The 23,490-nt window shown below is 45.1% G+C and overlaps 1 protein-coding gene across 1 annotated transcript in view; it reads left to right on the forward strand.

The window, feature by feature from the left end:
* ST18 (ST18 C2H2C-type zinc finger transcription factor) overlaps window positions 1–23,490 on the forward strand; it is a 184,650-nt gene that overhangs the window by 145,796 nt on the left and 15,364 nt on the right. The window contains exon 16 of the mRNA XM_078685664.1: window positions 13,019–13,125. Coding sequence (XP_078541790.1) covers window positions 13,019–13,125 — 107 coding nt within the window. The remainder of the gene's footprint in view (window positions 1–13,018; window positions 13,126–23,490) is intronic.

Genomic DNA, 23,490 nt, shown 5'->3' on the forward strand with positions numbered 1-23,490 from the left:
TTAGTCGAACATAATTGCCTCAGGCCACATTTTACCTCTATGCATGTGGATACATTTCGTTGAGGTATTGTGCAGCTTACCGTAGATACGGTAACTGTGTCCTGGGTCATGATGTTATTGGCACAGTTGAACGGCATGTAACTATTCTTCATATATGGTATATCAGTGGCTCTGAGTCGGTCGTATTACCTTTTGCTGCCTTGGCCTAAATCCAGAAGAGAAAACAATGAAAGGAATGTAGTTTAAATTAATTAATTCAGTAATAGAATGTATGAAATTAAAAACTGAATACCAGTTTCTTGAACGAGCATAAGCAAATTTGATATAAACAAATATCTCACCACGTAGAGGATTGCAGATAACCTGCAAGAAGGTTTTGAGATCACTGTTAGACAACCTTTTACCCAGAGTGGATAGAGAATCTTTTTAACTGGACGTGACTTAACATGCTAGCCCAGGGAAAGGTGCAACATTTTATTCCTAACACTAACTTAGTGGTAAGAATGACAACCTGCACACCACTCCTGCATCTCTGTACTGGAGTGCGTGCTGAAACCCGGAAACAAAGGATTCCCAACTCTGCATGGAGTCTATCACCAGTAGCGGCTCGCACTAATCACAGGAACAGAAGCAGACAGCCTCCCTCCCCTAAGCCAACCAGAACGCTGCAATGGCAGAGTTGTGATTGGTGGGGCCGCCGCCCAGCCAGGGGCTTATGGGGAGGCCATTTTCCCCATGCAGGCTGCAGAGTGAGCATGACTGGTTTGGGCAGCCCCAGAGGGCCAACCAAACCAGTCATGATAATTCAGAAGTGGGCACAGCACTCCCCCACTGCTCAGCCCTGCTCTCAGAGCAGCACCACTTACCTACCCACCCTCAACCATACCCTTCTGCTTTCTTGCAGTGTGAAAAGCAGAAGCATAAAATGGTAGTTATTACCATTTTATGTATCTTCTTGTCACACTGCAAGAAAGCAGTGGGGCGACTGTCTATCACTCTGGAAAACCCACAAGAACTCAGAACAAGAACTCAGATATCTGTGCATTATTTGGTAATGCGTTCTAGTTCTTTCTCAGTGTCAACCACACCACTACCACCACACCATGTGCTACATTTGGCACATGGCCATCATTCGCATCAATTAAGTTAAGCACATGTAGATATCGTTCTAATAGCACCAATTCAGTCTTCAGTATAATATAGTGGGGATATCTCGTGCCATTCGCTCTTTACCCCAGGCTCACCCCTCTCCCAGTGAGACACTTACAACTGATTGGTGTCCTCTGCGTAGCTTTATTATTATACCAAAATCCATTTCAGTTGTGGGTAAAACTTCCCACATTTACCATTTATTAAATTCACACATAAATGCTGCGCCCATACATATGCGCCACAGTTTACCATATATATACAAATTGGCATCTCTAGAGGAGTGTTGTACCAGCAGGACACAACACCACCCCCTTTCCAAGCCACCAGCTACTAGGGTAGAGCCAGAGAGTCCAGGACCACCAGCAGGACGGCCCCCTCTCCCGCCAGCCTAGAGCCGCCATAACTGCCTCCCCTGCTCCAGGGTGAACCGTTTTCCGTCCAAAAGGAGTCCCTCAGCCTTTTCTCTTATCAGGGACCCCGCCCCCAACAATTGAACTTAGGGATGGGTGGGTGGGCAACTCTTCTTGGCTGGCCTTCCTGCTACCCAGGCGAGAGACGAAAGAGGGCTACTTCCCGGGGTGCTGCTCTCCTTATCGCCTTGGGAAGGAGGGTCCTCGGACGCCCACCAAGAGTCTCGCATTACCGAGACCCTCCCCATGACGTCCAACCCCAGAATCGAAACTTTACCTACAGGGGCGGGCACGGAATGCCCACTAAAGGCCCCCCTCCCCTAGACGCGGGGGTGGCCTCTCATAGTGGGGATATCTCGTGCCATTCGCTCTTTACCCCAGGCTCACCCCTCTCCCAGTGAGACACTTACAACTGATTGGTGTCCTCTGCGTAGCTTTATTATTATACCAAAATCCATTTCAGTTGTGGGTAAAACTTCCCACATTTACCATTTATTAAATTCACACATAAATGCTGCGCCCATACATATGCGCCACAGTTTACCATATATATACAAATTGGCATCTCTAGAGGAGTGTTGTACCAGCAGGACACAACACCACCCCCTTTCCAAGCCACCAGCTACTAGGGTAGAGCCAGAGAGTCCAGGACCACCAGCAGGACGGCCCCCTCTCCCGCCAGCCTAGAGCCGCCATAACTGCCTCCCCTGCTCCAGGGTGAACCGTTTTCCGTCCAAAAGGAGTCCCTCAGCCTTTTCTCTTATCAGGGACCCCGCCACAGGGCAAGGAGCCCCACTGGCGCTCTTGCCCTCCCCCCATGCTAACGCCCTGCCACTCTACCGGGGTGTAACATAATGGCCCCCAGGATTGTTTGCACAAACACCTCCAAACCTACCCTGGTCAGGTGCACCCCCCCTGTCCGATACTCATCTGGGGTCAATGTCTGCAGCAAGGTATGTCTAATAACCAGTATCTGTGAACCCCTCAACAACTTTTCCACCTCCCTATTCATTTTCTTTACTGACGTGTTCATTGCTGCTGCCGGCACATCGCACCCCCACTCCCTCCGAGTGAGAACCTCTGACCAAATAATTGCTGTGTCCGGCAATGCCCTTCTGATCCAAGTAAGAAGAGAGAATAATGCCTCCTTGGCTTCTCGCCTGCCCCCTGGGACCATATTTTCAGCCCCGACATGAATAACCAGCACATCTGGAATAGGCAAACCTTTATTGAGCGCACTCCTCAAATGAGTTGAAACGTCCTCAGCCCGCAGGCCCTCCAAACCTAACCAGTTGTGGAAATTCCCAGGGCCCTCTGCGTCTTGTCCACCCCAGATTCTCCAAACCAATTCCCCGCTCTGCATATGACCGAATCTCCACACCAGCATACTTGCATCCTCTGGCTTGCCACCCCTGCAAGCGAGACCAGAAACAAAATACAAAAGAGAGAAGTGGGTAAATACCAACCTGTTGAGGATACCACCCCACCTATACCAGCTGTGGTCGCACATAGCGCTCGAAACTCGCTGAATTCCACCTGCCCACTCTCTTGATAGCACCCGGTGATAGTCCTAATTCCGCTGCTGTAGTAGCTGCCCCAATACGGAATGAATGTGACGTAAAATGAGCTATGTCTTCTCCTAACAATTCCAGAGCCCGCTTGCATATTCGCGTGAACTGGAATTTCGTCAACGGTGTACCATCCTCATGCACCAACAGCCTATTGTCTTCACATCCTGGCCTCATCTGCATGAACCTTTCCATCAACATCACCGGGCAATAGCCCGCCCCCTGGCTTGCTCTCAGTTGCACCCATACTCCTTTTCCCAGTGGGTCTGTCTTCGACCGCCGTACCCTGACCTGCAGCAAGCCCGCTGCCATCACCACATCATCAACGGCGATCCCACCCTGTCTGTCCATCTTAGAGTTTGGCACTAGCTCTGATACCCTGAATGCCCCAAAGAAAGCTAATGAATATGCCAGCTGCAGCAATTGCACCTCATAATGCGACCAACAAACCTGCGGCAACGCCCCCAAGATATTCACCAACCTTTTGGAATCGATCGGTCTCCTGGAATCCTTTTCCCCTGGAACCAATCGTTCCCATCCCTTCATGGCCCTTCTCACTCTAAGGTCTTTAGTGGGATCCGTCACCCCTTTTATCCCTGCAAAGAAGGCTATTGCTGATAATTGTCTGCGTACCAGAGCCAGGGACCTTCCCCCATCTTTCTGGCTAACTATGAAACTGAGCACCCCTTGTGGTGTAAATTCTCCCACACCCTTTTTGCTCTGCAAAACAGCCCTGTAAACCTGCCAATCCCTCTCATACCTACTCTTAGTCTTGGGAGCAACCGATGCCGCTATGAGATCGGGAGCAATGGGGCACCAAGCTTCCACAGGCTCTCCGGGAAGGCTGTCATCTGAGCGTCTGCTTGCGGCCATCGCGCTCTGAATTCTGTTAACTTAAAACGAGACAGGGAATCAGCTACTGTGTTAACCACGCCTGGCACATGCTTTGCAATGAAATGCACATTACGCCGCAGACACTCCCGCACCAGCACTTTCAGTAAACGGAGCACCCAAGGACATTTGGCACTTTGGTTGTTCACCGCCAAAACCACTGACATACTGTCAGACCAAAACACAATTTTTTTGTTTTCCAGAAAATTGCCCCATATCTGAAGAGCCAAAATAATGGGGAATAACTCCAGAAATGTGATGTTGCGGACCAGCCCCCTCTCAAACCATTCCGCTGGCCAGTGCTGCATACACCACCTTGTTCCTAACACTGCCCCGAAACCAACACTACCTGCTGCATCCGTATAAAGTTCCAATTCTCTGTTGTCCTGCGCCGGTTGTTGCCATATTACCGACCCATTGAAATCCTCCAAGAAATCCCTCCACGTGACCAAATCATCCTTCATCTCAGTTGTCAGCCTAGTGTGATGGTGTTTTTCCTTCAAACCTGACATCGCCCTGGCGATATTCCTGGAAAAAACCCTGCCCATAGGTATCACTCGGAGTGCAAAATTCAACTGACCCACTAACACCTGTAGCTGATGCAAAGTAACCTTGCGTGCCCTCAAGCATTGGTCCAAGGACCCCTGAAATGCCTTAACTTTTTCCTGAGGTAATCTGCACACTCCTTCAACCGTGTCTATCTCAATACCTAAGAATGTCAACTGGGTTGTCGGTCCTTCCGTTTTCTCCACCGCCAGAGGCACCCCCAAGGCCCCCGCCATGCGCTGAAAACCCACAAGAGCCTCCTGACAATCGGACGCGCCCGCCAGCCCCATAAACAGGAAATCATCCAAGTAATGCACCACCTCTCGCGCGCCCATCAACTCTCGCACTGTCCATTCCAAGAAGCAACTGAATGTCTCGAATATTGCACATGCAATGGAACAACCCATCGGCATACATAGATCCACAAAGAAATTGCCCTCAAAAGTGAATCCCAGCAACCTAGTGTCCTCCGGGTGGACCGGCAGAAGGCGAAAGGCCGACTCAATGTCAGCCTTTGCCATCAGAGCCCCTCCCCCCAGCAGCTGCAATTTCTGAATAGCAGAGTCAAAGGTGGTGTAACGAACTGCACACAATTCTGGATCCAAACCCTCATTGACTGACCCACCTGCCGGACTTGACAAGTTGTGAATGAGACGGTATTTTCCAACTTCTTTTTTCGGAACTAGCCCTAGGGGAGAACAAACCAGGTCCGGCCTAGGCATTGTCTGAAAAGGACCGGCCACCCTCCCCAGGGCCAACTCCTTGCTAATCTTTTCCCACGTTACTTCTGGATTCCGTAGCACTGACCGTTGGTTGCGGGGAGGAACTGCGGATGGGACTGCAGCCGAGGGAATGTGAAAACCGTACTTAAAACCTTCATACAAGAATTGTGCTTCTGACCCCCTCTCATACCTCGCTAGCAGATGGGTTAATACTGGGAGCTTTATGGGCGTGGGCAGGTTCCGAACTTCACTGTGCAGGGCGGGGCTTTGGTTGCAAGGGAGCTGCAGGGGAAGGACGGGCTCCTTAGGCTTTCCGCCCTTCTTGAAACACTTGATCTCTGGGTGGCCAAACATCCCACAGAAGGAACACATGTGCCTGAACTTACAAGCCGTCCCTCTATTACATTCATTCTTGTTGAATTGCCAGCATGCTTGTTTCTTTTCCCCGGCACCCTTGTCTCCTCGAAAGGAATGTGCAGGTTTGCTAGTTGGTACCGCTGAATAAAATTCCCCATGCCAAATATTAATCTCGCGCTGATCCCATGCTATGTCGGGTTTCACCGCCTTCATCTGCCTGAATTTCGTGTCATATTGCAACCATGCCGTTCCCTGAAATTCTGAAGCCGCCCCATGAATCAATGCCATGTAACTTATCAACTGTGCCGCCAATGCGGGGAACCGCTCCACCATAATTGCTGCATATATAGCAAACCCAGTCACCCAGTTCTTCAATGACCATTCCACCCAGACCTTCTTCTGTTTCATTTCCCCATCTTTACCCGATCTGGTTTTCCCCGGGACCACACCTGCATTAATCAGATCAAACACATCCACATACTCCCCCTTAAAGATCTTCTCCCTTGTATCTGCCGGCACGTGCCAAGTTATACTTGCCGACGGAGTCATTGCCAAAGATGCCGAGCCGTATAAAACTGGGCTATGCATAAGGGGAGCATGCGACGGTGCCACCGGCGCAGCGGGTGGAGTTGGAGACACCGTAACTGGCCCCGCCCCCACTGACATTGCGTTGTTCACTGGGCCTTGAGCTGTGTTAGCCATCACCATCGGTGCTTGTACTACACCCCCTGACTGGACCCAAACCTGAGCCACCCCACCATTTTGTGTCGCCACCACCGGGGCCTGAACTGTTTCCACTAGGGTCCGCGCTGCAGCAACGGGCACCGCCCCCCCACCATCCGGGGCTGCCCCCCTGGCCACCACCGCATTCTGTGTCGACCCCTCCCTAAGCGACAACCCACTCTCTGCTGCTTCAGCTGTCTCGCCTACGCTCGCCACCCGCATCGTGTCCTTGACCACCAGGGGCAGGCCCTCTGCCATCGCCTCACCTGGAACGGTCGTTCGCTGACCTGAGACCCGCTTGGTCTTCTCTTGCTGAGCGTCCTTAAAGCGACTAGGCGTCCGCCGTACCCGTTTTGCTAAAGTGGACTCCTGCTGCCCACTCGCACCCCCATCTTGCGATAGGGTCCTCAGCGCCCAATCGATACCTCCTTTCTTTGCGACCTCCCACAATGCCGCCAATGACCGAAATTCCTCTGTTGATGCCGGGGCCTCCTTGCCCCCCCGTGCCCGCTTGGGCGGCATTTTACCTACTAAGAAAGAAAATACAATCATTAATGAGTCCCAACATGCCTGCCCCTTCCATCCGGTATTGCACTGGCGCACAACCTACTACGCGCCACCCCTGTCCTTTGGACCCATGCACCATATCCGCCTCTGATGTACAACAGCCCCACTCGCATTGCCTGCACACCACCAAACCCTTCAAAGCCCTTTACATAATTGCGCTGCTGCAATTCTATGACTTAGGCTGGCAAAAAGTGGGAATAATGCCACCCCCCAATCCATTTACAAAAAGAGCTGCTTGTCTGTGAGTGGGCATCTGACGCACCGAATTAAGATGCTGTTAAATGAGTAACGGTGCAATGTTCCCCGTGAAATGGCCAGACCCCCTATGTGTGCCTGACCGAAAGGACAATACATCTGAATGAAGAAGCGGCTTCTGTGATCCAAATGCCAATTCCCTCACCCTGCATACCGTTTAAAATTCCCTTCTCACATAATGAAATCTCCCATGTGCCCAGCAATGTGAACTGCCGCCCTGTATACGCGGCGCCCTCAAGCTGCACCCCTCCGTGCCTCCAGGGCGCGTCTCCTAACCCTGAATACCTATCTCGGAGCCCTTAGCCCATCCATCACCTTGACATCGCGCTCTGGCTCCCCCTCCTCCACATCTCTGCCGTAATACCGTGCAGCAAATGATCTGCGCTCTGCTGTCCTACCAGGATCGTTTCACTGTGCCATACTTAATCGGCATCGAACCCAAAGTGAAAAACCATTACCGCCACAAATGCAAATGCGCTCCGTAAATCCCCATACAATCATTCCCTTAAACATCGCGCCCCAGCACCACGCTGCGCTCATCTCTCCTTATTTATCTTTACTCATTCATGCTTCTGTGACGATGTCGCAGCATCCCTACCGGGGCTCGAACCGCGCTCTAATGTGAACCCCAGGCCAACTCGCACCGCAGCACGCCACGCGGGTTGAAAAGGGGGGACCACCCCTCCCTCCGCCTGTCCGATATCCCTGCACCCGCTCAGCCTGCGTTATCACTGCTCGGTACCCCCACCATAAGGCTTAACGAGGGGGTTTATTCAACTCTCCATGCATTATTACTTTGCCACAAAAAAACGGGAAAACAATGAAAAAAAAAAAAAAAAAAAACTTCCTGACTAAACGTGCGCTATCACGAGGGCCCGAACCTGAGGCTCCCGGCCCCATCCGCTACTGCTGGCTCCCCCATTACGCTACGCTATGGCCTCTCACCTGTGTATCAGAAAAACAAAAGCCACCAGTCTCGACTCCGCAACTCTTCTTGGCTGGCCTTCCTGCTACCCAGGCGAGAGACGAAAGAGGGCTACTTCCCGGGGTGCTGCTCTCCTTATCGCCTTGGGAAGGAGGGTCCTCGGACGCCCACCAAGAGTCTCGCATTACCGAGACCCTCCCCATGACGTCCAACCCCAGAATCGAAACTTTACCTACAGGGGCGGGCACGGAATGCCCACTAAAGGCCCCCCTCCCCTAGACGCGGGGGTGGCCTCTCAATACAGCAGTTTACAAATTGTACTTTTTCCCTCTCTGTGCAAACACAGATCACAAACTGATGTACACAAAATAAAAGACACATTTTCTAAGGGCTAGGTGTGCTGCTTGGTCGTATCATCCTGATTAGAATTGTGACACCCGCTCACTCTGAGGCAAAGTTTGTGCTAGCTACAAATATGCTCATTTTCCCACCACTACAATAATAAAGCACTCTGCAAAGTCCAGAATCCTTGAGGATTGCTGATGCTCAGATACGATTGCACACACTTAAGCAACAGTGAATTTATTCATGCTATTCCCTTGCAGATCCCAGTTTTATACCATGGCACATCCCAATTATCCCAAAGGCAACCAGGGAGAAGATGATAGTCTTCATTTGTTTTAATCAAGTGACATGTTATTCCCTTCACTCTGGAAATGCTGTCAATCAAAAAACAATGAAACTAGGACAACAAAGAATATAAAGTATTGCATTGTGACAACGCATATAGATTCTATTTAGACCCAAAGATTGTTTGGAACTTACATAGCTACACATTTCTGTTACCCAAGTGCTCACTTTAAAAGTTTCTGTCTGTATAAAAAAAATTACATTTATTTATGCTTGTCTAGTATATACCTCCTTTGCTACAAGATCAAGAATTTGAGATCTGAAGATGCTTATTTCGTATTACCACACCACACTGAGACATTTTATGATACTTTAGAATTCAAATGTAAACAACTGCCAATGATTATGGTTTAGAAGCTGTTTCTTTTCTTAGTGACTTTGTTCTGAAAATATCTCAGATAACGATGGCCATGAAGCAGACGTGGCTGCTGCAGGTAAGAGTCGTGGGGCCAGGTGAGGAGGGATTTCGAGAGACGACCTTGAGGGAAAATTAGTTATTTATTTAATTTTCCCTTGTGGTCATCTCTCGAAATCCCCCTCACCTGGCACCACCGCTCTTACCTGCAGCTGCCTCAGCTGCCATGTAGTAGTAGAAACCGAAAGACCATTAGCCTTTTCATATATTAAACACAGAGCAACATATTTCTGCACATTTTCTGGTATTGAACATGATCCGTTTGCTCTTCCTGAACAATATTTGAGAAGATCTTTACAGAGCTTAATCATTTGCTGGGTGTCAAAAAGTGCACTATTTTACTCTATTCTGTTTTGCTCTAAATTCCCTGTATTTTGACTTGTTCAGTGGCTGAAGCCTGCTGACTGGGGGCCAAGCACATTTATTTATTTATGAAGTTTTATATAGCAAAAACTTGATCCCGAAGGATATCAGAGCGCTTTACAATTGGAGGGTAGGAAGCTAATAAATTGCAGTACCGGCATCAAATAAGAATAACAGACAGAACTGTTACAAAACAAAAGGGGTCATATAAAGTAATACAATAACTGGTACATAGAGAGCAAAGAGGGGAGCAAATGATAGGTTAACGAAGAGTAGCACCCAGTGCAGGTCGTAAGGTTTGTAGCACCCAGTGCAGGTCGTAAGGTTGTAAGTCGAGTGACTTAGAGCAGATGATCCAAAGCCATTTATGGTAAGAATTTGTTCATAAGGAATCTTTTAGCTTCTAATTTGAAATCAATCGTGAAAGAGATTCTGCAAAATTCCGTGGAAGAGAGTTCCAGATCTTCGGGGCAGAGTCCGAGAATGCTTGGTGACACGTTCTCTTTTTTCGAAAGATCTGTTGTTTCGGTAGGAATGAGTTAGCACTCCTCAAGGGTCTACCACCTCTGGATAATTCTAGTTGTTGCCCTAGATAACTGGGGGTTTTGAAATGGAGTGCTTTGTGAGACAGGCAGGCAATCTTTAGCTGAATTGGTGCTTCGTAGGGCATCCACTTAAGGGATTTTAGGACTGGGGATATGTGCGCATTTCTTTTGGTACCCGTAACCAGTCTGGCAGCAGTGTTCAAAGATTCCATTAGTGGGGCCAAGGTATATTTGGGAGGGCCACAGAGTGTAGCACTGCCATAATCTAGTCTCGGCAAAATAAGCGCTTGGACTACCTGCTTGAAATCAGCTTGAGGAATGAATGGTTTGATATTCCTGAGTATCCTCATCAGGCGATTAGCTCCCTTACACACATTGCTGATATGATTCTTCCTGTTCAGATGCTTGTCCAGGGTGATTCGGAGAGATGTGGCTGAGTCAATAATGAGGGGGGAGCAGTTGAAGCCAGTGAGGTGATTCATTTAAAGGTCTAACTTGGGGATGTGAATCACATCCCCAAGGAGGAGAAATGGGAAGGAATTCTGTTTTGGAGGTGTTAAGCAGCAGGTGGTTCTTGGTTAACCAGTTTTGAGTAGACGTTAGAGTAGTGTTGAGTGATATGAGGTTATCAGGAGAGCAGATTTTCAGATAAAGTTGCGTATCATCCGCATACATATGGAAGAGAATGTTTATGCAATTTAGTGCATTAGCTAAGTTGAAGAGTATAGGAGACAGGGCGGACCCTTGGGCAACCCCCATGGAAACTGGAGAGGGCTGGGAGAGAGAGAGTGGTTTGCCTTGACTCTTTGTGATCTGTGGTGGAGGAAGGACGAGAACCATTGCAACACTCGACCTCAGAGGCCCATCCTGTTCTTGAAAATGAATAGGAGGTTTTTGTAAATGATAGTGTCAAAGGCAGAGGAAAGGTCGAGGAGGATTAAGAGGCCAGACTCATTTTGGTCAAGCATTTTTAAAATGTCATCCATAACGTGAGTCAGAGCCGATTCAGTGTTGTGATTGATGCTGGTCAGGTGTTGGAAATTCTCGATGTGAGCACAAAGTTGTGATTGGACGCATTTTTCTAGAAGTTTGGCTAGGGTGGGGATATTAGAGATAGGGCAGAAGTTGTTAAGCACAACACATTCGTTTTTTTTTATTACAGGTGTGACCTGAACTGCTTTAAGGCAATCTGGGATCATGCCTTGTGACAGTGAAGCATTGATAATCTTTGTCCAGTTGGGGATGACAACATCGTTGATTTCTCTGAAGATGGAAGGTGGCAACAGGTTGCTAAAGTGAATAGATGGGTTGATACTCTGAAGAATCTTGTTGATATCTCTTTCACTGAAGGGAGGAAAGGTGCCCCATGAAGCATTGTTCTTGATGCCCAGGCTGATTGGTTTAAGCTTCTCTAAGAGGGCAGGAGGTGAAACAAACCCATAGGATGGCAATAGAGCCTTCTTAGAAGCAAGTTCAATATTGATGAGTCTTGATTTCTCAGTAAAAAAGGCAGCCAGTTTGTCGCATGAGGGTGAGCTGACTCGAGAGTCATAGCGGGTTGCAGCTTCCATCGATTACTGTTTAACCAGTTCAAAACATTTCTTGGGGTGATTAACGGCTTGATCAAGTTGGGATCTGAAGTAGTTTGCCTAAGCGCTCTTGATTTGTTTGTTTTAGTAACTCCTAACCTCTCTAAGGAGTTTTAGCTGATCCCAGGAGGGTTTGGATCATCAAGATCGTTCAGTTGCCCTAAGATTGCGGCGTTCTGAGTTTCAATTGTCATTGAACCACGGTTTGGATATTTTTGATGAGACATGTTTTTGTTGGAGTGGTGCAATGGAATCCATGATGCTAGATATAGTAGAATTGTAAAAGCCGGTGAGTACCTGAACCCCGACATGTCAGCTGTAATTTTACTACAAGCAATTTTACGTGTAGTAACATTACACTCATAGGGGCTGATTACGATATCGGTCGTAAATTCTTCCAACCGACTCCTCTTCAGAATCGGTTCCTACCGACTCGCAATCGTCAAGTCCGACCGACCAATTACGATGATTCTGAACATCGTGTGATCGGACTCCGATTAACTTCAATGGGAGCCTATGTTCCGACCGACAACCAAGGTTCCCATTGAATAAAGGGGTGCTTGTGAGAAACCTTGCACCCTGCCTGCCACACTGCATGGTTGGAAAGAGGGGTCTCATGGATACCCCCATGGGCCCCAACCATAGGCCTCTGGCTGAAGTGGGGTCTGCTAATGGCCCCCAAAGTCAGTTTCCGACAGCCTTTTCGTGTCAGACAGACCGAGTCAGAAAGGCAGTCGAAAAAGACATCATAATGCATCAGTTGAATACGCGGTCCATAGAGATGTACGATTCGGCTATGACAGACTCTGAGGATCCAAATGCCGATCGGAACCGATTCGAACTGACCGATGGTTACCTTTCCATCGTAATTGGTTGGTCAGAAATGTTTCAGAGTCGGTCAGAAACATAGGTTACGACACGAATGCCGTTCAGAGCCTTCCTGACCGACATCGTGATATGCCCTATAGTTTGTGAATACAAAAAAGTAGTACATTTACCACAGCAAGTGCAAGCTTATACACAAGTATACGTTTACCTTTGAGAATAAGAACCTTTGTCTTGAGTTTTGTTTTGCCTTTGTATCTGATTTTAACTAGATTAAGTGACTTTGAAAAATATTATGTTTTAAGGAAAATTCTGCCTGTTTGTTTGCTTTTGTCTTACATTTATGCAGTGGTGCCTAGTGTTTATTGATATATATGACAGTTAACATGCTACACGATAAAGACTATGAGTTGGCAAGAGACCTACAATATACTGACTGCAAGTTTACTTTTCATTTATATAAATTTTTCTACAGGTGTTGAAGGTGATGATGATGACATGAGACATCTGGATGAAGAGATCAAGGAACTAAATAAATCCAACCTGAAAATAGAATCTGATATGATAAAACTGCAAACTCAGGTTAGGGAAATATATTTTGTTTCTTTATATTCTTTTCAATTGAAATCTCATACAATAAGAAGTAAGGCTTATTGACAGCACTTTATGATTTGAAGGCATTAGAGCAATTTGAAAAATTGGCTTCAATGTATATCTCATTATCACTGTTTAACTTCACTAAAGAAGACACCGACGACTAAGAAAGGTATAATAAGGAAAAAGTATTTTATTTAATTAAAGGAAAATACTTCCAGACTACAGAATTTAGCCACGGGCAGAAGGGGGTTTGAACTATTTTAAGGCTCTCATTGAAAAATTTAAGTAAGATAAATTTAGAACTCCAGAAACACGCTATTCCTTTACCGATGTCCTAAAGGCTTACTATTAAATACAAAGCAGTCCAGAATCAATGTTACTGTCCCTTTTTTAATACTGAGCAGTCCATATGAGCGGGCAGCATGATATAAAATGAATATCTGTATACGTTAATTTATCCTTGAATGGCACTCTCTCGAAATGGTGGACACTCGTTAGATAATAAGTCACCCATTGATTCTTTTCAAGATAAAATTTCTACATAATACGCACTTGAAGACCCTAATTTATAGTGTTTTATGAAAAATGCACTATTTTAATACACCATACTATATTTTATGTAGAGCTGTGATTTAAATAGATGAGTTCTTAATAAGCATCATTTAAAGATATAGATTTACATGTATATTGCGATTTGGATATAATTCTTTGTTTGTATAGAAAAAAGCATCACTGTTGCCCAGTAATTTAACAAAGTATATATATATATATATTTCATGACACAAGAGGACGGCAGATTTTGAAATGAATCAGTTTCATAACCAACGTAGGTTTCCTCTTTTAAGAGATTATGGATTTAAGTATCTACAAATTGTAGGGATTTGTGGATTCCTGACGTTCTTATGGTTTTATGGAAAACTCACATAAACTGTACAATTGACTGGCCTCCCTTTTCAAGCATGCATTTGGCATATACTTTGCCTGCCCAGGACTAGCCCCTCTTGTAAAAGGCATGCCCCATTAACCAGTAAGATCTATTTAAGATCCACATTATAACTTCTGGAAGACATGGATGGGTGCCTTCCATTTCAGGGTATACCTGGAGTGGATTGTGAGGATTTTTTTTTTTTCAGTTTGAAAGCTTTATTGAAATAAAGAATTAGCAATACAAAAGAAAAGGTGACAACAGCAGAATAAAATGAAAAATAAAACGGCAATCATGGGAGATTAAACTTAAGTCAGCTGATGGCACAAGAGGAAAAAAATAAGCATTTTAAGAGGTTTTTTAGGGGAGGGAAGGAGGGAAGGGGAGGGAAAAGGGGAAAAAGCATAATACAGCGAAGAGTACAATACAAGAGAAGTAAAGTAAATGATTGCAAATAGAACAATAAGTGCACGTATTAAAAACAGTATTAAAATGTGAATAACAATACAAGCAAAAAACTGTAATAGTGAAAAACTGAAGCAGAAACTTACAAGCAGAAGTACAATCGTTCAAGGGGGTTTAAAATTGTCAGGGGTCAACGAGGTATAAGTCTTTTTGGCATAATGATCTAAATATAAGGTGAGAGGTAACCAGTAAAGTTCAACATTTCGAGGGGGTTTGCAAGAGGACGCAAAGGCAACATCCAAACGATGAGAATGACATAGTAAATTCCACCAGGAGGTTATGGAGATGTTGTTCAAGGACTTCCAATTGGAAGCAATGTGTTGAAATGCAAGTGCTAAAGAAAGGTCAAAAAGACCACATGAATGTGGGGGGAGGTCTAAGGATTCTGAGAGGCTACCTAAAAAGACCAAGGAGGTAGAAAAGGAAATAGAAAGCTGAAAGATTAGAGAAATGCGGGACCACACTTGAAACCAAAAACGACGGACAGAAGGACAGATAAAGAAAAGATGATAAAGATCAGCCTTGGGAGCACCACAAGTCCAACAGTTGTCGGTAGAAGAAGAAAGAAAACGAGAAAGGGAAAGAGGAGAGAGATAGAGTCTATGATAGAAGAAGAATAAGGATTGAGTGAGGGAGGCAGTGCGCGAGGTTTTCAAGGATTTCGCCCAAAGGTTGTTTCAAAGAGTGGTCGGCCATGAGCAATTTAAGTCCCTTTCCCAAGAGAGTTCCAATTTCGACTTGGGACGATCAGGGTCAGGAGCAGAGAAGTATCTGTAAATAATAGAAGCCTTGGGAATCGTAGAGAGAATGGCGAGTATGGAGGAAGGGGGGGTGGATGATTCCTCTCAGGGTAAAGAGTAGTATCGTTCAAGGACAATATTCATGAGAATGCAGTATTTCTTTGCAAACGATGTAGGACAACGAAACTGGGCCTGAAATTGGGGGAAGGAACGAGGAGAAGAACCGTCAAAAAGATGATGAACCCAAATAATGCCTTTTGATCTCCATGCCGTCCAAGCAATAGGTCTGTTCCGTATAAGAATCGAGGAGTTATACCAAATGGGTGACGATAAGAAAGATTCACGGGAGAGAGAGGTTGCGGATATTAAGGGTCGCAAAAGAGAGGAGGTATGTTTGAATAAGGGGGGGTTTAGACAAGGAGCCTTGGCAGTAAAGTGAAGTGCATCCTGAAAAGAATAAGGAAAGATTAACTCACGTTCAACCGATAACCATAAAGGGGCAAAGGGGGTTACGTCTTGTGCTAACCAACGCGAGGCTTGGCGAAGAGAGAAGGACTTATGATAGAGGCGGAAGTTTGGGAAATTAACCCCTCCAGTTGATTTAGAATGACGAAGAGTTGAGATAGATATACGAGCCTTCTTCTGCTTCCAAAGGAATTTGGATAAAAGAGAATCAATGCGATGGAAGTAGAGAGCAGGGATATGTACAGGGAGCATGGAGAGTAAATAAATCAAAATCGGGGCAACCATCATTTTAATCGAGTCAAGACGACCCCACCAAGAAAGGAATAGAGGATTCCAGGAAGAGAGAAGCGAATCAATTCTAGAGATGACTGCACTCATGTTAAGCCGGACAGAAGAAAGGATAGAGTTAGAGAAGAGGACGCCAAGATACTTAATGTTCGTACTGTTCCAGGCAAAACCGGTGGAAGTAAATAAGTGTGGAAGGCAGAATTTAGTCAGAGGAAGAATCTCCGTTTTATCCGAATTAATTTTATATCCCGAAACCTGGGAAAATCTTCCAAATTCATGCATTAGGGCCGGTACAGAAGTCTGTGGAACGGAAATGAAGAGAAGGATGTCATCAGCATAAGCTGATAACTTAAGTTGATGTTCACCATAAGGAAAACCAGAAATGGAGGAGTTATTACGGATAGAAGAAATGAAGGGTTCAAGAGCTAAAATAAAAAGAAGAGGGGAAAGAGGACAGCCCTGACGAACACCACGTTGAAGGATAAAAGGGGTGGTAAGTTGACCATTAACAAGGACCAAAGCTTTTGGAAGAGAATATATCAAAGAAACATAGGAAATAAATTTCGGACCAAAGCCATGCCATTTCAGAGAAGCCATAAGAAAGGACCAATCAACTCGATCAAAGGCTTTTTCGGCATCGACCGAGATAGCTGCAAGAGGGATAGAGAGAGAGGAAGCTTTGTTGAGGACATTGAGAAGGAGTCTGGAGTTGTCTGAAGTGAGACGGCCCTTAACAAAACCACATTGTTCCTTCCCAATAAGATGAGGCATAAAAAGATCAAGACGAAGGGCTAATAGTTTTGCATATATTTTATAGTCCACATTGACTAGGGATATCGGTCGATAATTCTTACAGTGTTTTGGGTCACGTCCCTCCTTAGGTATGAGGCAGATAGTAGCATCCTGAAAGGAGCCTTGAGCCGAACCTGTGGAGCAAAAAGATTGAAAAAGAAAAAGGAGTTTAGGTAGGAGAAGATCAGAGAAGTGTGAGTAAAATTCAACGGGAAAGCCATCAGGCCCCGGAGTTTTACCCTTGGTTAAAGAAGAGAGCGCTGTAGATAATTCAGAGAGGGTAAAGTCCTGCTCAATGGTTGAGAAATTAAGCGTAGAAGCATCTGGTTTAGGTAAACCTTCAAAATATGAATCTAGGAGATCTGGGGTAGGGGGGTTCTCAGGAGAATATAAAGATTCATAGAAGGAGTGGAACTGCTGTAAAATATCTTTATCTGTATGCAAGAGGACGTTAGAGGGGGAATAAATAGAATCAATGAGAGTTCTCTCTTTGCGAAATTTCAGATAATTAGCAAGCAATTTGCCCGACTTATTACGTCCCCCGTAATACCGAGCACTACCACGAAGGAGAAAGGAAGAGGCCGAATCCGTAGTAAGTTTGTTAAAAGCAATTTTAGCACGAAGCAGATCAGAAGGTATTTGAGTAGGAGAGGAGGTATAAAATTGATGTTCAAGCGATTTGATATGTGTAAGAGCAAGTTTGCGTTTTTGGAGGAATTTCTTCTTTTTTTTGGAAACAAAATCAATAATAAAACCGCGAGCTGTGGCCTTGAAAGAGTCCCAAAGGACATGGGGCGAGGTAGTAGGAGTAGAGTTAAGCTGGAAGAATTCAGACGTAAAGGAGCGAAAAGAGGAAGAGAAAAGAGGGTCTGTAAGTAGGGAAGAGTTAAAACGCCAACGAGAAGATTTAGGAGCTGGAGGAGAAAGATCAAAATCAGTGATGATAGGGGAGTGATCATAAATGACAATAGGTTCAATAGAGGAGGAGATGAGAGTTTGAGATAAGGAAGAAGAGAGAAAAATATAGTCTAAACGGGAAAAAGAGGCGTGTGGTGGGGAGAAAAAAGAAAAATCAATAGTGTCTGGATGTGTGAGCCTCCAGGAATCTACGAGGTGAACCTGCGTGATAGTATCGAGGAATTGTTTATGTGGTTTGTGAGGAGTGAATCGTACAGAGGATTTGCGGTCTAAAAAGGGATCAATGATCTGATTACAATCTCCGCCCATAAGGAAGGAAGCATCTTTATGTTGAATACATTTTGCAGTAATTACGGGCCAAAAAGAGGAATCAAAACCTGTAGGACCATAAACATTGAGCTAGGTAAGTGGGGTATTATTAATAAGCAGTTTAACAAGAAGCCATCGCCCCTCTTCATCTTTGTCTTCGAGAATGACTTTACATTTATGACGTTTATGAATTAAAATAGCAACACCGTTCTTCTTATGGGAAGCTGGGGAAAACAAAACATTGCCAACCCACAATCTTTTAAGTTTTAAGGATTCAACATCTGAAAGGTGGGTCTCTTGAATGAGAACAATATCAGGGTTATAAGAGGAGAGGTGGGAGAGTACTTTCTGCCGTTTAATAGGATGGTTAAATCCTTTCACATTCCATGAAACAACTTTGAAAATTACAATATAATAAACTGTTCAAACTGTAAGGTGCAAGAACATACTGAACAAGAAGTAGAACAAACAATAGCATAATAAAAGTACGAGAAACTAGCAGAGTATTAGAAAAAAGAAGGAAGAAGAATAGGAGAAAGGGGGAAGAGAAGAGGAGGGATAGGAGAGGAGGGAAGCAGGAGAGCAGAGAAAAAGAGAAAGGGTCTGAGAAAGGAGAGGAGGAAAGAAAAGAGAAAATGCAGAAAAGACAGTACAAATCCAAAAGGATGACTGCAGGAAACATACCTGAAGAGGGAGGGGAACACAATGGAGGTGGGGAAGTGGTGACGCGGGGCAAGACGGATAAACCAGGATTAGAGGCAGAACCGCACCGAGGTCTCACAGGGGAAAAAAGGATGACATATGGTGAAGGGGAAACCAAGACATATCTGCAAGGGGAAGGAAAGAAATAACCACAGTTAACTCAGGAACATAATAGACATATGCAAGCAATATGAAATAAGATAGAAGTGATGCATAGAAAGAGAGAAAAACCGGAGGGACAATGGAGAGAAGTAAGGATAAGTGAGAAAGATTAAGAACAAATTAGAGCGATGAATAATAGGAGAACAACAGAGAGAGGAAGAAACAGTGAAAGAGCGTTCATAGCAAAAGACAGAAAACATTCATCAAAAGATATAACCACATGTATCAGCCACTATTTGAAGGCGAAGATTCCATGCCATCATTGTTATGCAAAAGAAGAAAATTACGGAGTTCGTCAGGGTCTTGAAAAGACCAAGATTTGTTCTGATGGGTGACTCTGAAGGTACAGGGGTGGAACAGGCCATAACGGGCTCCAAGAGAGCGCAGAGAGGGACGAAGAGCCAGAAATTCCTTTCGTCGTGTAGCAGTGGCAGAAGAGACATCCTGGGAGATATAAACACGGTGACCTTGCCAAGATAGTTGTTTTTTGGATCTGGCTGCAGAGATAATGGACAACAGGTCTGTAAATCTCAGAAAAAGGATGATGACACCACGAGGTTTAGCAGAGGATGACGAGCGGGCTCCAAGTCTATGTGCTCTTTGAATGCTGAGAGATGTGGAAGGTGGCATGTCCAATAGCTTCACAAGGAAGGAGGAGAAAAAAGTGACAGGGTCATCCCCCTCAAGAGTTTCGGGCAAACCATAAATACGGAGATTGTTCCGTCTATTACGATTCTCCAAATCCTCTGTGTGGCGCTGTAAGGAGAGGACAGACTTTTCCAATGAGTCAATGCGTTTTGAGTTGGACTGAACCTCAGGAATCTGCTGTTCCATGGCGGAGATACGAGTATCCATGACCTCCCATTTATCCTTCAAGAGTTGCATGTCTTTACTTGTTTCTTCAATGAATGGACGCAAAGCACGAATTTCTTCTAGAATTAAGTCAATGGAATGCGAGGGAGGAGAATCTGGTGTAGGGGAGTTTTGCTTAAGTCTCTTGGGGGTCAATGCAGAAGGTGATGATCTGTTAGCTGGTGGCTGTCCTGAAGATGCACGTTGAGAAGAGGAAGTCGCCATCACGACTGACCGTGAGGAAGTATCCAAGGTGGAAGCACGTCCAGAAGGAACTGCAGAGGCTTTGAATACAAATTTGGGTTTGCGCAAATTCACCATAGGAAAGAAGAAGACAGAAAAGTACTATCAGAGATAGTATATGTGAGGGAATCTGGATGGAAATCAGAAGACTGAAACACTGAGAGCAAAAGTGGACTGGTGATGTTAATTATTCCGCATGGACTGCTCTGCACACCGCTGCTGCGGATTGATTAGAAAAGAATCACCATTGTAGCGGAAAGCTGGAGGGCGTAATGCAGAGCAATGTGAACAGCGCAATCCGCGGAACCTGCCAGGATGGAACGAACAGTTCTGAAAAATCAAAGAGAACACGTCTTTGGTAGGAGATGAGAACCTTAATAGCCTAAAGTAGCATTAGGAGTGAGAGAAACTATGGTATCCAACGGACAGACTGTGACTAACAGCAATGAAATCCTCGTAAGTCAATAGAGCAGGGTAACAGCTGCTGTGCCTGTCAGCGATCTGATGATGTGACAGGCTGAAGTCAGGAAGATGGTTACGGTGATTACTTTATTCCACATATGGCAGTCTGACAACACAAAGAAGGCAGGCCAAACTATTCGTGCTAAGAGTAGATAATACCACTGAAGACGAACTGCAAACCTAGATCAATCAGTGTAAACAGCAGGGTGAAAACGCTGGTAAAGCTCGTGAAATCATGAAGTATCGTATTTAGTTGTAATTCTGATAACCAGTAGGTGGCGATAAAGTCACAGACTATGATGAGAGGAGAGGAAGTTTACATCTGTGCAGAGTTTACTGACTGAAACTAAATATCCAGAATGTACAACAGATAGGTAACAGCTAAGTTTGACAATTCACTTGCACATCCTGTGACTCATACGGATACATGTAAAGTATACAGCAAATGAACAAAGGTTGAGGAGGTATACTTCAACTCTCTCGTGTTGAGGTGAACATGGATTGCAGCGTGGGAAGAACCGCTCTGTTAATTGCGCAGATGCGCTGTGTTGTTGATCCGCGCTTTAGATGATAGGGCGCTTACCCATAATGAAGTGAGCTTCACACCACAGTGAGCATAGTGTGAAAAGCGGGCACAATGAGGCGCGCCAATGACAAGCGCTCCGCAGCTGAGGTATTCAGTCAGCAATGCTGGTGGGGTCGGTGGTCAGGAGACAGTCACCACAGGAAAGCGCACACCATGAAGGAGAAACATGTGGCGAGTCGAAGTGCCGGTCGTAGAGAGCAAAGGAGGATATGAGGTGGCAATCCGCAGATGAGAAGTATAGACGGCATTCAAACTTGAGGAATGGAGCAGGGACCGCGGCTCGCAGTCAGCCGTGGTAATCACAAAATGGCGGACACATGTCAGAAAGGGAGAGCGACCTGAGGTAAAATAGGGGCATAAAGAAGTAGTATGCGCCCAAGCGCTCCCCTTTCAAGACCAAAATTGCAAGAGTGACCGCTGGTGTGAGGCCGGTAAGTCAAGACGCTGAGGAGGAACCAGTCCGCAGGAGAACCGCCGGCACTGAGGCAGGTCCCAAAATGGCGGATCCCGGCAGCTGGAGAGTCAAAAAGGCTGATAACTCATGAATGCCGGTGAATAAAAGCAGGGGAAACACACCTCATGCTGGCGGTATGTTCCGGTTCCAAAATCCGGCGTTTTAGACGAAGTCCGGCTTCCTTCACATCAGGAAAAGCAGAAGAAGATGACCCGGTGCGGAGGAGCTCCTCACCTAACCGTCCATCCCGCACGGCGTCCAAGCCACGCCCCCCTGGATTGTGAGGATTGATGGTGAATCTGATTCATCATGAATACCAGGCAGCATTTGGTATGTTCTGAAGCTAAGGTATTACCTACCACCAGCTGGCACTGTCTGGTTGCTAAGTGATATGTCTAGTGCTATAGAAACCTCTTAAAATAAATGAATAAATGAATGTGACAGGCATCAGCTATGAAGACAGCACTACCTGCTATTCAAAGAAACACCTAGTCTTCCAACCTCCTCTATTATTTAAGATCAGTATTGTCCTCTCTGACCAAACCTTCCATTTCATGAAGAAGCATGATATGCCAGTAATGAGCGACCTCCATGATATCCTTTGACCAACCAGCACATGTAACAAGCTCTCTAATCTGGCATAATTTTCCTGATTTTTGTTTCACTGTAATGTGTGCTGTTAAATACTGTGGATTTTTCAATTGCAAATATGTAAATAGTGGACAAGATCATAGAAGTAGATTGTTCGGGGGAATATCCCTCTTACGCTCTCAGTGTGCATGAACTATTTGTCTTCACTCAACCCTTATCACTCATTGGCCAAACTTATAATTAGCATAACAGACTTCTGCATTGTGTGCATGCAATCATTAGATACATAGGTAACATAACAAAACATAACTTCTTAAACGTCATGACAAAGCATTTCCTGATAATTGCTTACATGTATTCTCAGTTTCTTTTAGTGTTTCAGCTCTCAGGTGGGTAAACCCAAGTGAAATATTGAGGACAATAACGTTTTTAATTTAGCCACCATTTACATCAAACAATACTGGTAATAACAAATGCTACTATAATCCAACTTAGAAGCATTGATTACATTTATCTCAGAAGAAAACAAGCTTGGTAATCCAAAATTATTTGAGCTTTTAACCTTCCGATCACACCAGTCTTTTTAAAAAGAGCAACAACTTCTATCCACTCCAGCACACCCTCAGAAGAAATCTAAAGTGTGATAACCATTGGAAACCTAAATAAAAAGTTACAGTCTGGAAACATTTCCTGATATGAACTCTCCATAAGAAAGAGAAGGAGAACCCGAGGTTCTGTGACTATCCACCAAATAGAGCACTGTGTCTGGCCTTCAACTTACTTTGGAGCCCAATTTGCAGATATGTACTAAATCCAGAAGCTGAAACACTTTCCTTTTAAGAAATCTGTAGAGACTGCTGCATTTGTTGATGAAGAGATAATATTATATAGAGTAATCTTTGTTCACGTACAGTACAAAAGCCTATCACTACCTTTAAAACTCTCACAACAGCACCCTAATTATGTGGACCAATCTAGCATAAAAATGGCATGAACTACTTTTAAGCTGCAGTGTGATGGTAAAGACTGTTATCTAGAGTAGCAATCTAATTTCATCTTTGGGTTGAAGGAACCTTTAAAAGAGCAGCAAAAAACAACAACTCAAGAGCAGAGAGGAATTATGTTCATGGTTTATGATCAAAAAAGTCAACAATATATTTCCAGGGTGCAAATTGAATCTGGATGCAACAGAACCTTCAATTTGTAGGAAGGTGTTTGGCCTATGGAGTTAAGGTCCCATTTAGGCTATAAGGCTGGACATTTCTCTCAGTTTAGCCTGAAACTGTGTCTTAGCCCATGATTCCTGATCCGAGTTGTTCCTAATTAAGGCAGAAGAATTACCTCAGCAAAAAAACTTCTTGCATTGGCTCTTAACAAGAGCTTCACTACATTTTGG

This window comes from Lissotriton helveticus, chromosome 4_1 (genome assembly GCF_964261635.1).
Source record: "Lissotriton helveticus chromosome 4_1, aLisHel1.1, whole genome shotgun sequence".
NCBI classification, from domain to species: domain Eukaryota; kingdom Metazoa; phylum Chordata; class Amphibia; order Caudata; family Salamandridae; genus Lissotriton; species Lissotriton helveticus.